Raw genomic sequence first — 14992 nt, forward strand, 5'->3', positions numbered from 1 at the left:
TTAACCGAGATGGCTATTTCAGAGCATCCTGCTGTTGGACGCCATCTGTTTGGTAAGCGTCATCATTTGTGACTTCTGCAGTGTGGGAACCAAATGTCAGAGACTGTCAAAGCATTTTCCATCATGCTCTAATTCTGGCTGAACAGAAATCCTGTTTATTCAGTTTGCTCAAATAGTGTACAGTAGAGTTCTTAGATTTTTTTAATTGAGCCAGGATTACAGTCAAGTTAAAACTGAAGTCTTTCTACAACCAAATTCCCTCAGAACAAGAATTTTTAAGAATTAAAGTACAGATTTAGTCAAATGAGACTGTCAAAGAAAAATCGGGTGTTACCCTGTTAATCACTACTAATGGTCAGTGTGCTAGGTAAACTTTTTTTCTGAGTGTTCTCAGTTGAATGTTTCATTCTTTCAGGTATAAAATTAAAATCTGGTCTCTCCTGGCCACTTCATGTTTGCTTGATGTTTTCATACAGTGTCGATCCAGCCATCTTAAAGCGTTTCTCCTTGTCTAAACTATCTTATTATCCTAAAGCCTAAAGTCCTAATGTCAGTATGTTATTTTGCACTTCTGAGCCTTGTTCTCAAATTTTTGGGCTTCTCCAACTGAAAGTTCAGTAGTCATGGTTTTGTTTCACCTCTCCTGATTTTCTGTTTCTTTAAATTTTGTATACTATCATATGCTTACGAAATCTAGGGTCCCAGTCAAACAGTGCAGCATGTGCGAAAAACGTGGGCAAAGTTTCACTGAACTGTGCACAAAAATACTTCAGGTGTGATTGGTGACAGTTCATTGTATCATCAGCATCCTTTAAGCAGGGGTGGTAAGACAGAGAAATACTCTTATGGCTTTGTGTTGTAAAAAACCAGAACAACACATGATTGTATGATTGTTGGTTTTTGTGGTTTTGTGGGGGGGGTTTTTTTTCTTTTTCTAAATTTGTGGTGAAAATCAGATCTGTCTTTCTGTATACTCACATATATCACAAACCAGATGAACAATCATCTTTTTCTAGGAAAATGCTGTGAATGGAGAGCATCTGTGGCTGGAGACAAATGTTTCTGGGGACCTCTGCTACCTGGGGGAGGAAAGCTGCCAAGTCAAATTCTCAGTGAGTTATTTTCAGATTTTCTTCTCTCTTTCTGAGGTAACAAGCCTGACTTTAGACTGATACAGTGCTCAGATGTTTGGGAGCATTATTTGTTTGCTGTTGTTGATGCCTGTGTTCCATAAGGAAAAAGGGGCAAAAGTCTACTGGTTAAAGACTCTGTTGCTTGGGGAAAAAAGCCCCAGAAAATTTTGAGTGACCCAGATTATTTACACAGCGAGAATGGATGTAATGAGTAGCTTTATTGACATGGCAAGAGAAAAAAGGTGAGAATATTGAGGTATTTTAGAAATGTTCAAAGAAATTACCTTTTTATCTATATACACAAATATTTCACTTGCTGGGGTCTCTGAGAATGGAGTCTGATCAAATTTTTGTGATTTTAGTCACTGCAAGGATTTGAACCAAATTTTCCAAATTCTTGAATGCACTCACCAGCAATGAGTGCACTTATGTTTGAGTGTTTGCCTTGTCCTGTCTGAGAATATTCGGGGTTTGCCTTTTCCTATTGAAGCTTTTCTGCTGTGTATGAAAACATTTCATTGGATTGATCTCTAACCCATCCGTGTCTCTTCTTTGAGGAGTCGGTGTTACAAATCTAGTCTGCTTCAGCAACTCCTCACCTAGTATTTCAGTTAAACTGCTTCAGCAGAAGAGAGGAAAAAAACGCAAACAAACCACCAAACACCTTGGTATTAAGAAGCGTGGTGAGAGAGTTCAAGTCCTTGCTTTGAATCAACGATCAAGGGAGCTTCCTGGCCCTCTGACTGCAAAGTGTAAAGGGAGTCCCTCTTCTCTGGGATGTTTGTGAATACTGCCTCTGACTCTTCATGATACCACCTTTCTACTTTTAGTAAAAAAGCCAACCATCCAGCTCAGATCGTTTGATCCAAGTTAAAGCATTTTGACTCACTAATCACCCCCAGTTTTTGGGGTGCTTTGATCTAAAATACTAGTGCTTTCTGTAGCTCCAATTTAATATCCATGCCCATAATTTCTCAAGCAAATGGATAACTTTGTGGCATCTAATGTTAAGGCCAAGCCTGGGAAGTCTGTGCCAGCTTACAAGGAGTTCTGTATCCAAGTCCCAGCTGTAACAGACTGCAGATTGCGGGGTAATATTCAAGGGAAGTGTCACTGAGTGTTTGCCCTGCACTTGTATTGCTTCTGAGGCACTGGGTTTTGGCAAAAACCAGAGACAGGATTTGTTTGGCTGAGTGGACCTTTGGGCTGACCCAGTACAACTGTTGTCATCTTCTTAGACATTTGCAAAACTTCATAATACGTAATGTAATACGTTGCATGTGATTTGCAAGACTGTGTCTTAGCTTTAGAGGTATGTTTCTGTAGGTGTTGGACTGTTTTCAGTAGCTGGTAAATTATACCCACTGACTTATACTGTATCTGGGAATGTTGGGAGACCTCTTACATGGTGACAAACTTTTCCAGCCAGTGGGCCTGAAGACGCTGAGGAATCAGCAGAGTTTAAAGTTGCTTGATTCTTAATTGCCTGGCCTTTACTTGACTGAGGTTCTTTACGCTTTTAGGTACTAGTATATTGGTTCCCTTTTGGGGAAAGAGATATCTGTGTTTATAACGTGTTGCAGTGTATGGGGTTTTCATTAGCTTAAGAACTAGAGATGGAAATGAAAATCCAGTTAACTTTAGTTGTGGTTAATTTAACCTGATGTGTCAAAAGGCTAATGCTTTTTCGGTTTGGATCTTTCGAAGATCTTTTGCATCTTTCTATGCCTGTCCTGGTCTTTCTTTGCCTTAGTTCTTTTACATGCAGACTATTTAAGATCAAATGTTTTCAGTGGAGAAGTAGTGAGAAATAATTAAGCTGTAGCTGCACAGACTTTGCATAAAATGTTAGCCTATACAGAACATTAACTCATCTCTGGAGTATGGAGTTGACATTTCATGACAAATCAGAGAAGCTAGAAGCAATGGAAAAGATAGTCTGAATTTTTAATAGCCTTTCAATACAAATCCACCAGCATTCAAAAATAATAAGAACAACTTAAAAAGCAAGATATTAAAAGAATAGCTGCTTGCAAGGTGTTACCTTTGTTTGCTTTTTGCAGTTTTTCATCTTAGGGATCAATTCCTTTATGTAGTTTCACACTTCTTCGTAAACACAGAGACTAAAAACTTACTTCAAGTTAACAAGTCACAAAACACATGAAAGCTTAATTGTTATAGTCTCATGATTCTTCAGGTGAAGCATTAGAACAGCACTCTACATACATGTGAACACGTACAGTTAGGATGTACCTAGATAATTCAGACTCATAATTATGAGACACAGTAAAATTATAATAATTATTCTACAATGTGAGCTGAAGCTGTTCCCTGTTTCTTCTTGAGTTTGTTTACAATATACTGAAAATTCTAAAGAAATAATTTATTAGAGATTTAAATGAACGTGAACAGACTGAATCTAAAACTGAAGCAAATAAATCTCAACATGTAGTGTGTTTATAAATTTTCTATCCCTCAAGCACAAGTCTTTAAGTTAAATTTCTATGAAAATTAATTCCATCTGGTTTATTACATTGAGTATATGCAAGGATGCCCCCCCCCCCCCCCCCCCCCCCTTCTCTCTTTCTCCTGGATACATTCTCTTGCCTTTGATATGCTTTGGCTCAGGGGATTCAATGGAAATTATTTCAAAGCCCTACTGAAATTAATAAAACTAACCAGCCTAATTAGATCGAGAATTTTGTCCCTGCTGTAATATTTCATAAGCATTTAACAACATTGTGTGAGAATGTTGTAATTTTCTGCTAAACAACCCAAGTACCCAAATATTTTTCTGTAAGGCAATGGTCAGCCCCAGCAAATTAAGTGTTATATGATAAACATGAAATGACAATACTCTTCTGAACTGGTCTGAGTTTTCTGATTTGCATGTATGTTTTTTCTCCTCTTTTCACTGGCCCTGCTCATCATCTTCGCAGGCTGCTCCCTTTTAGAGTGATGATCTCCACTGTTAACAGCCTTACCTGCTACACAGCCGTTTGCTTCTAGTTCACAGGCTGGAGTACTGTGGCTCTCTCTTCTTCACAAAGTCTAATTCTTAACTGGAAGAGCTTCAGACCTTCTTTCAATATGCAGAACAGTTGAAAGCACCAAGAGAGGGAAAAAAAAATAATATATGTTGCATAAGGAGCGAACCGTCTCCTGTTTCACAGCTAACTTTTTTCCTGCTGGGAACAGCGCACCTCCGTGCACACACATCTCCCTTTCCTCTTGCAGAAATCTGCTCTGCGGAGGAAGTGTGCTGCCTGCAAGATTGTGGTCCACAACGCGTGCATGGAGCAGTTAGAGAAGGTAAGACATTGCCATCTTCTGGAGCCTGATGTGGACAACACTCATTAATTCCTTTACTAAGCTTTCAGTCTGGAAAGCACCGTATGCCAAATTAGGTTTTCATAGCTGTTTTAACAATATATTTTTTAAAAAACCCCACCCTTAAAATTCCAGCTTACTTATTTAAAATAGATTTGTACAAACCCTGTGAACCATTAAAAAAACTAAACAAAAAACAAAAACAACAAACCAACCCCATAAAACCCAAACCAACAAAAAAAATATGGAATGCTTTCACATTTTTTGTTTTAAAAATAATTTCCCTCGAATTCTAGACTTAAAACTGAAGCTGGAAAATGCAGTATCCTGCATGTGCAAAGTAGGCCTTTCAAAATTCCTCAACTAAACCCAGCATAAGATAAATTATGACAGCTGTATTTATTACAAGTAATGTAATGTAAGATGCTACTATGAGCATTTTTCACTGGATTTACTATATTGTTCTCTCCTCAAGATTTCAGAAATTCTTGTACTTAAAATAGAACACATCAAACCTTTCCTTTATAATATCATTATTGCTGTGAACACCTGACCTGATCTGCTTCTCAGTTCCTTCAAGGAGACCCTCATCACCTCCAGGTGCCTATAGAATATCTATTGGTGACTTCAGTCTTCTCATCATTGATTTGTCTTTCTTATGTCTAACTGGTAGTGTGTTAAATCTCCCCCCACCCTTTTATTTCTTTACATATATCCCACCCAGAAAGGTAAGTGGGAATTTCCCCACTGATTTCACTAGAGCTTCATCTTCACTCCTATATGTTTTGCAATGTTGTTCTCCATAAAAGAAGTTGATGCATAACAAATTTATAGCAGCAACCCTTTGGAAAGAATGTTTTCCTTTCCAAGCATTTGGACTTGTGTTGACAAATGTCACAGTGATTGCTGTAATACTGAGTTGGAGAGGTACCATTTCCACCCCCGATGCTTTTACCCACAGTGAAATTAGCATTACCACATGCTTTCAGCACAAAATGTTACAAGTGAATTTTTCATGACTTCCTTCATCAGCAGTAGTGCTGACTCTCCATGGCCCAGTGAGCTGGTGGCATTGCCAGCCAGAGCAAATGAGCACTTAGGTAAAACCCGTTCTGTTGAGCTTATTTATGCTGTTCTGGAGGCCATGAAATTCACCTCTTGGCAAAGGGTTGTTATAAAGTCTGCATCCCTCTTAAAGCCTGTGGAGTTTAGAAGTGATGCATAAGTCTTGTGCTTGGCCCCCTCTGCAAAGATGTAAGTTGCAAGTAAAATAAATGTAAGCTGGGGCTCTTTCCAGCCTGCCACAACTCAGCAGTGAAACAATGAATTGCAATTTCAGGTGAAGCACAGTGGAGGAAGACTAATGTTAAGTCTTTGTTGCTTCTTAAGTAATAAGTATTTTGTTTACTTTTTGGTTTGGTTTTGATGGTGGTTTTTCCTTGAGCTATTATTTTGAAGGCCATTATTAAATGAGGAAAGGACTCATTTATATGGGAAAGGGAAGAGTTGTATTTAAATTTGGAGGGAACTTGATCCTTCTACCTTCATAACAAAACATAGCTGTGCAGTATCCTTAAATGTGTTGTTCTTTGAAGGGTTTTATTCTTTGAACTTAAGCTTGAATCTGTTTCATTTAGTACATTCTTACCTCACATATCCTTTGGCCTTTTCCCCTGCCTCTCTCTTCTTCAGTATATGTTTTCTCTCTACATTCTGCCTGCTCCCCCCTCCAGCTGTTAACTCTATTGATTTTCTTTTCTCAAAAAAAACCAACCCAAAACCCACCAAAAAACAAACCAAGAGATTTATAGGACTCCCTTGTTTGTTAAATTCTTTTTCTCTTCACATTCCTAAAAATGTTTTCTGTTCATGGAAGCTTCTGTTGTCCTCATTCCGTCTTTCCCGTTTGAAGGAGGCAATACCACTGCATGAAGCAGTACAATGCTCCCCAAATGGTTTGTGGCTGGAGAGGTGGATATAAAAGCAGCCTGATCCAAGCAAAAGGTAGAAAATTAGGGTAATTTGTACAGTTCATCAATGTGCGTTAAAGACTTCTCCACAGGTTTTGTTTATGAAGACATAAAGCTGGGATGTGCAAAAAGATTTTACAGAGTTATATTTTTAGCTCCTATTAACTCTTGAGCCCTCAGCTTAAGTCCACTTTGGTTGCAAATGCTCTTCAGAAAAAAAAACAGATAAAGTGGTTTCCTTCTAATGAAGGAGGAGACAGTTTTAGTAGTTGAACTGAGCAGGCAGTAATAGCATTAGTGAAGATGAAGGCTGTGTAGAGGTCTAGCAAGAAGAGTTATTATGGCATATGAAAAGAGATTTTTCTGGCATCCAGGTAAGTTACTTTATTTAGCTAATGAAGCTAATATTTTAATAGAGAATAAATATTTTGGAAGTCTTGCCTAGATCAACATACTGGAATAAATTCTCTCTCAGCTCACTTTCAGTTCTAAACAGCTTTATTTTAATGCCAGATTAATTTTCGCTGCAAACCGACTTTCCGAGAAGGAGGCTCCAGATCTCCAAGAGAAGTAAGTAGTGGAGAAATGATGATTGCTTTCCATTTGATTTGTGTGCTGATCTACCTGGTGTGGAGCTGCATCAGTGCTTTTAGATTCAGAGGAGTCTTAGACAGAGCATGGTTCCCAGTGGAACACATTCTTCTCCCAAAACAAATGTAAAATGAATTCTAGCTGAAGCACTCCATTACTTGCACTGATGGAAACTACTTCATCTTTGTTGTTTCTTTTCCCATTCATTCAGCTATACTGTATTTTGCCTTTTTTTAGTAGCATTTCTTTTTTGTACTTCCTGACCTTTGAACTAGTGTTTTTTATTTCCCTCTCCTCCTACTTGCTTCTTCGTTTTTTTTTTTTTTTCTCCTAGAAGTATCTCTAGTGTCCTAAGTTTTTTACATTAAAAAAAAATACTAAACATTCAAAACCCTTATGATTTGCATCCAGCTACTGTATGAATTGAGCTGCTTTGAAGGTGCTGGATACTTATTACTGATATATTCATGTATGTGTCTTGCATAGTTAGAAACCAGTGTTTCAAGAACACCTCTTACCTTTTGTAGTTGATTTGGTGGCCATCTTGCTCTTAGCAGAGGTAGCCCAATTCCCTGCCACATGGACAGTTTGGTGTTGGCTGGCATAACATCATGGCACTGGCAGGCCCCTTCTAACACCCTTGCCTGTGCAGAAGCAGGGGCGGCAGTCCTGCACACCCTCCTGTCTCTTGCCTACCTTTTGCTGTCATCCAGGATGTAAGTGGCCCAAACATGGAGAAAAGACTGCTTCAGTGACTGTTCCTTCCTCCCCTCCTTCCCTTCTCCTGCATTACAAGGCTGTATTTCCAAGCAGAATAGAGCAGGGCCCTGCATCGTGGCTGAACACAGAAGTGTCTGGGTACTTCCATACCCTGTATTTAGGTGATGATTATCTCCACATCATGTAATGAATTTTTTTTTTTTTTGTAGAAGGGTACAGAGAGAGTAGTTCTGGCTGCATTTCAATATGGATAAAGAACACTATCTCATCCTTATTCCATCTCCAGTTTTGGTTGTGTCAGGGGTTTCCCATGGGCACTACTACATTTTGCTCCAGAGATGATCACATTGGCTGAAGGGACCTTTCCTTTGGTGTCTGTAATGCAATTTCACACAGATGGTACCACTGAGTGCAAGATGTCGTTGCTTTCTATAACTTATCTTTTTGTCCTTCTTTTGCAGAACTTTGTCCGACATCACTGGGTGCACAGGCGGAGGCAGGAGGGGAAATGTAAGCAGTGTGGAAAGGTAGGATTTCCAGGGCATCACAAGCACAATAATGGGCACTTAAGAATTCAGGGTAGTCAGTAGGTCCTTTTAGTCACTGAAATTTTTCTGTCCTAAACATTTGTCTTCTTAAGGGCTGAAGACAAGCCTGATATGTTGAGTGGTAGCAGCCCTGCTTCCCATGAGGGAAAAAGCAGCAGCATCTGCAAGAATGAGCACGTTACATGTCCTGGGACGTTGTGCTGCACTGGCTGCTAAAAGTGAGGAGGGAGAAGGCCGTGGCTCCTTGAGCTTCCTTCTTCATTAAGCTAACCCTATGCCATTATGGCATTCTTGTAGTGCTGTCCTCTGTGCTGAAATTGTGATGGCTTATTTTTTCAGGCCTCTGGAAGAAGAAAGGCTGTTGCTTTCTTTTTTGCCCTGGCAGACTTTCATATTTGTGAGGCTGTTTCACATTTCCTCTGCTGCATAGATTGTAAAATTTTATTTCATAAAAGCTCTAAAAAGGGGCAAGTACCACCTTAGCTACTGGAGACCTTTCTTCTGAAGTGTTATGCACCCCTGAAATCTGTTGAAAGGTATTCTAAAATTAAATTGACACAGGGGTTTAACATCCTTTCTCTAGCACTATATTATACTTTCGCCTAGTAAGAAAGACTGTGTCTCATCTCCATGGCAGAACACTTAATTCGGAGGAAAATCAGATTTTTAGATGAATACTGATGTAAATCACCAGCTGCATCAAGTCAGGCAATAAAAATGTGATGCCCTTTTATAGCAAGTAGCATGGGAACAGTGCAGCAAGGCATTTTGCATACAGCTTTTTTTGTGGTATGACTTTGCAGTGATATTGCCTTCCTCTGCCATTTTGGCCTGGATCTCCCCTAGAGGCATTAGGAGTTTATTTTGTAATGGGAGTATTTCCTGCCTATCGTATCAAAACCTGTGCAGGGTATGTATATGTGGGCAACATGACCAGTTCATCCTAACTTGCCTGTCAGCTCCGACTGATATGAAGAAGTTCAGAGGAAATCACAGTTTTGCCCTTAAAGAAGAAATATGCAGTTAAGATTAACAGGAGTGTATTGTAGTAGAGTTTGTCTTTGTCAAGAAAGAGAAAGGCTTAGGGAAAAAAATAAAAATATCTCATTATATTTATTGGCCAAGCAGTCTCCCATTACAGCAAAATACTTGTCTGTCTCATGCTCCACTGTTACATTTTTTTGTTCCTCTTAGTGAGAACCATCTTTTATATTGTAATGTCATGCAAGAGAAAGGGAGCTATCATTGAAATGGAATGGTAGCAAATTTAAAACAATAACAGGAAGTAGTATTCATGGAATATCTAATGATTCTGATAGATCTCATTGTTGCAATATTAGTCCTATCCCATGGCTGGAACTGGATTATTTAATCCAGTATTTTAAGTGTTTTAATGATCATTGATAACAGTTTGAGTAAAGAGTATTTAGGATACGCCCATTTCATGCTTCAAATCATAAGCTAGTGGAAAGACATTACTGTTCCCCAACATCCATCCTTAGCATGGCTTTGTGGCTTCATATTTTGTGTGCCTTCTGTGCCACAGCTGACACTTCCTGACATCTGGAGCACAGAGGTAGATGTCAGTGTTCCACCTTAGATCAGAAGTGCAGTTTGGAAGGAATTTTCCTGATGGTCATCACTTACCATGTTTCACACATGAGACAGTCTTGCCGAAGATGAACAGAATTCCTTTTAGACTGAACTTAACTCTGCAGCAGCTAGAGAGACGGCATTTAGTCCACAGCACCAGACTACAGCTAATCCAAAGTAAAATTCTCTGAAAACCCTTGTGCATAGTGTCCTCAGTACCAACAGAGCCTGTGCTACCACTTGTTAGTGCAGATACCGTTTATATGGTCTCATCTAGGCTTCAGTTTTCTCCTCTTCTCCCAGAGGTGATTTCACAGAGGTATTGCAAAAGTTCTATATGCAGAAATTGCTGCCAGGGAAGGGAGCCTGGAAAGTCTTGTTCAAAATCTTACTAGAGTGCAGTGGAACCAAACAATCTATTTCTGTCTACTCACTGTGATGATTCTGGTTTTTTGTAACTTATGGCCATCTTTCTATCATAGTCTCATCTCTGAAGTACCATTGAGCCCAGTATTCAACACTGGCTTCTTATGGAAAACTATAAGATGGGGGAGGTGTTTAGTGATGCATTCCCAAAACAGTCTCCTGGCCTCTAAGAATTTCTGTCTCATAAATTTCCAGGAATGGTGCTGTGAAATATAACCTATGATAACTTTCTCTTCTGTGATCTTATCCCGTTGATCCTTGAGTTCCTGTAAAGTTGTAGCATTTACAACAATCTTTAGCAAGGAATTCCCAAACTTAACCACATGCTGTGAGAACATTTTGGTTGTTTCAGACATGTCACTTACTAGGTTTTTCCTAATGCTCTATAGCTCTTGTGTTGGAAGAGTTGGTAAATAAAAGCTCCCAAACCTCAGCCTCTACAGCATTCATGATGTTTAAGAACTCATTTCTTTTTCTTGCAGGCAGAAAAAAGTGTAGTTTTATAGCTTCTAGCTGTTTGTTACCCAGGATTATTAAAGAAACCAGAATATTTTTTTAATTTACATAATAGAATGTAAGAATGTTCAGACCATGTGGCCTGGCATCCAGTTCATGACTGTGTGCAGTAATAGAAGCTAAAGGATGAATGCAAAGTGATCCTTTCCTCATATACTTCCAGTTAACAGTGGCTTAGGGATTTTGTGAGACCGAGAATGCATCTTGGACCATCATGTTGAACAGACACTTTATTTCTTTTTACTTTCTGTGGTGTCCAAAGTAGTGTGTCCACTGCACACGCACAGTGTGCAGCTACAGTGTCTTTCTGTTACTGGTTCCTTTAAAGGCCTGTGGCTTGATGCAGAGCTGTATGTTTTCCCTGCATATAATAGTAGCATCTAAATTTTGAGTACTTAAAAGGCAATTCTAGTTCTTTCTTATTTTAGTAAAGATCACCATCCAAGTGCTTCCGTTGCTGTTTGTATCAGAGTTGTAACAATACCTGGCTCTCCTACAGTAATGTTGCACTGGAATATCTCTGAGAGCATTAAGAAGGAAATAAATATCATAGGAAAATACATGCAAAAAAAATATTAGTAACCCTAACACTGATATGGAAATAATCTTTAATGGTAAATACATCTGAGAATATAACTGTGCACAGATTTCTATATTAATGTGAACTTTGATCCAGATATTTCAACAGATTGTAATCACCAACATAAGCTGGGGATTCAGGTGCTCTTTTCCTCCCAGTGTATTTCCTTTGGTATGCACAACTGTTTATTTCTGCAGAAGCAGCTCACAGCATGAAATTTCATGTGTTGTACAGGAATTAGGTGCCAGTGAATCAGGGCTAATTAGGTACTATTAGGCTGATATTCTAAAAAAGGTGAAATTAATTTTCTCTACAAAAATTTCTGAATTTGTGCAGAAGACCTCCTTGCATGACCCAGGAACGAGACAGCTGAATTTTAATTTTCCTTCTCACTGAAAGAAAGCAGAAGAGATGATTTCTGATGAGGTGTGGGGGAGTCCAGTGTTTCAATTCAATAGTCACTGTTAAATCTCACTGTGACCTGTGGTGCGTTGCTTTATTTTATCAGATCCTTTGTTTGTAAAACTACTTTTCAAATAATTGCTGTCTTACCTCAAGCATGTATCCTTGGGAAGAACTAGTTCACAATTGTAAAGCAATTTGAGGAAGAAAAGTGGAGTTTTATTGCCAGTTATCATTAATGTTTTTACTGCTGTATCATTTTTCTCTAACGACTCCCTAAAAGCCAATGGCTTACTGAATAAATGAAAAACGGGCCATCCAGAACCAGGCAAGCTGCTCAGTCCTTATGTTTAAAATGCATGACTGATGGGCTATGGAATTAATGTACTGAGTTTTAGGGTTTTATTAGTTGAAGTTTTGGGAGAGAAGTATTTCTCCCATGGCTGTTACAAAGTAGAACAAACCAAAACATTTCATGCCCATGAAGGGCTGAATTTTTTTTTTTTTTTTTTAAATATGCTTTGGGACAGGAAGGAGTGAGATTTGTGAGAAACAGTGAGAAGCGCTGATTATTATAATTCATTATAACTGAATGAGAATAGAATGCTTTGTCCAGTGTCAGACCTCCATTCTAGCACTCTTTCCATACCTGTCTCTCTGTTCTTGTGCCCACTCTGAATGGCAGACTAGATGTGCCCAGCCAGAAGCAGCTGGCCAGCTTATCTTTGTGAAGCCACTTGACTATGCTCCGTTAACTAAGCCTGAATATGCCAGATCGCCATCATTATGAAGAATCTACTCTTTGAATTTCTCTGAATGTAGAACCGGAGGCATTAGGAGAAGGTATTAGTTGGTGGTGTGGTCCATCTGGCAAGCTGGTTTGAATATGTGGTGGGGACACCTGAAAAAGCAACTGCAAGGTGCACTTTGCACGGTGGGCAGACAGGTAGAGCCTCCTCCTCCTCGGTGTATTGATAGGGTTGTCCTCAACCACTATGTATCAACAGATTGTAGCTCAATCACTCATTTAACGAGACGATTGCATCTCTGGATGGGGTTTTGGTTGCTCATTTAATTCTCTTTCTTGGTGTGCTTGACATTGTCATTGCACAGAGCAAAATAGTAGGCTCATTTTTCTTGCAGGTGTCCATCTTCCTGTTCCTTTCCACAGCAGCCAGGATAAGAAGGACCTTCATAATAGAAGCAGTGAGGCTATGTCCTGTTAGATATTACTAAATCAGTAACTCTGAAATTTAAGCAGTGAAGGTGACTATGACAAACTGTTCAACGATGTTCTAGACTTTCCGTCTCTGTAGCCATCAACCCACACCAATTCTTTCTCTAGCTAAAGTAAGCTTTAACTGAACACAAATTATTAGGCTGTAATTTAGGATTTGTTGCCTGTGTTACATGCAAGAAGAGTGCATATGACCCAATGGTCTTTTCCAGCCTTATAATTTAGAGTGAAGTGATTTAGATAATTTAGAGTGAGAAATGTGACTCTTCTCATGTTTTCTGGTAATGGTGAGCTTTTTTCCCCTTTAAAAGAAATGTTTTCTTTTACCTGTTTGATCTGAATCAGATCATCTTGGTTTTTTTGGACAGTGCTAAAAAGATTTAAATCTAAGTCAGCTCAATAAAACAATAAACTTAATTTCCCAATCAGAACATTTCCACACAGACATTGTAGTTGATTTCACTCTGTATTTATGAAGAAAAAAAAAAAAGGCAAAATTCAAATTCTTGTTTATATTCAGAGCAAACAAGACCGCAATGAGAGAATGTTTTGTTCAACAGAAAATCTGAATGTTAGGTCTGTAGAAATCCATTCAAATAGGCATCCCTTCTCTATTTTTTACTCCATTGTTTTTAACCATAAAATCTAAGAAAAAGCTTAAAATTTTTGAAAAGTGTTTTTTAAAAGTATGTGTGAAAACGCCTCAGTTAACGAACCTTCTCTATGAACCTTGCCATTGTTTTATCCCCCAAAAATCTGTTTGGTGCCTGAGAGCTTTGAGGCTGAACCAATGAATCTGACTTCAATGAACTGATTTAGCCTAGCACAGTTACCTGGCAAGACTTAAATATGTAAATTTCTGGTAGTGAGGAGGAATTTAATCTTTTTTTCTTATTCTAGGGCTTTCAGCAGAAATTCTCCTTCCACAGTAAAGAGATTGTGGCCATCAGTTGTTCCTGGTGCAAGCTGGCGGTAAGTGAACAATACTCATGGAGACTGCTAGCAGCTTCACTGAGTGGTCACACTGCAAGCAGCTTCTTTTTTTTCCTGGCTTTTAGAGCTCCCTCTCTGTGAGTCACCTCCAGTTTTGCCATTTCTGTTCCCTTTGCTCAAAGACACCATAACCACCTGGCTGACGAGTCCTCCAGGTGAAGAGTCTTGCTGCACAATGTACTTGCTGGCTACCTCCCATCAATGGCCTGCCAATGCTAGCTCAGGCAGGAAAAGGGCTTCCAATACATACAGCTGCATCAAAATCTATGATCTGTGTTTAAGTAGGAGTGATTTATTTTTTGGGGGGGCGGGGGGGAGGTGTTTGGTTTTTGTTTGTTTGTTTAGTGTGGGTTTGTTGGGTTTTTTTTGTAAGGAGGCATGGCTAGGGAAGGTGATCTTTGGTTATATGACTCCGGGTTTGAAGGACCTGAAGATGGTTGAGCTGGGAACATTGCTCCAGTTTTTGAACCATCACTCTCTTACTGCTTTCCATGTTTCCCCTTTGTCTTTCTTGTCCTCCTTATTGACTCTACTCTTCTCCTGTCTTGCAGTTTCATAACAAAGTCACCTGTTTCATGCTACATCACATTGAGGAGCCATGTTCCCTGGGGGCTCACGCTGCTGTCATTGTGCCTCCCACCTGGATCATTAAGGTGAAGAAACCTCAGGTAACTGCATGCTGATGTCTGTTTCTGAAGCTGTATGGCTGCGCAGGGCCAACCTGGCTTTGCCACTTGGTACTCCTTCACTGAGGCATGCTTGTTCAACCCTGTCTATCCCTGAAACCCAGCATACATCCATAGTGGTTATGAACCTGTATCCTCCTGCCCCTCCATCCAGCCCTTCAGTAGATTTCCCTGTTTGGGACAATTAGCAACAAACATGACTTGTTCTGAGCAAATCCAGCTCAGGTTTGTTCCTGTAACTGTGAATTCAGCAAGCATACTGCAAGA

At 39.3% G+C, this 14992-nt stretch overlaps 1 protein-coding gene across 6 annotated transcripts in view; it reads left to right on the forward strand.

Moving 5' to 3' along the window:
* The window catches only part of DGKI (diacylglycerol kinase iota), a 228521-nt gene that overhangs the window by 89446 nt on the left and 124083 nt on the right, over positions 1–14992 (forward strand). For all 6 annotated transcript variants that reach the window (XM_056341498.1, XM_056341499.1, XM_056341500.1 and 3 more), the window contains exons 3-8: positions 1017–1112; positions 4371–4445; positions 6947–7003; positions 8206–8271; positions 13947–14018; positions 14591–14707. In XM_056341498.1, coding sequence (XP_056197473.1) covers positions 1017–1112; positions 4371–4445; positions 6947–7003; positions 8206–8271; positions 13947–14018; positions 14591–14707 — 483 coding nt within the window. The remainder of the gene's footprint in view (positions 1–1016; positions 1113–4370; positions 4446–6946; positions 7004–8205; positions 8272–13946; positions 14019–14590; positions 14708–14992) is intronic.

This window comes from Falco biarmicus, chromosome 5 (assembly GCF_023638135.1).
Source record: "Falco biarmicus isolate bFalBia1 chromosome 5, bFalBia1.pri, whole genome shotgun sequence".
In the NCBI taxonomy this organism is placed as follows: Eukaryota; Metazoa; Chordata; class Aves; order Falconiformes; family Falconidae; genus Falco; species Falco biarmicus.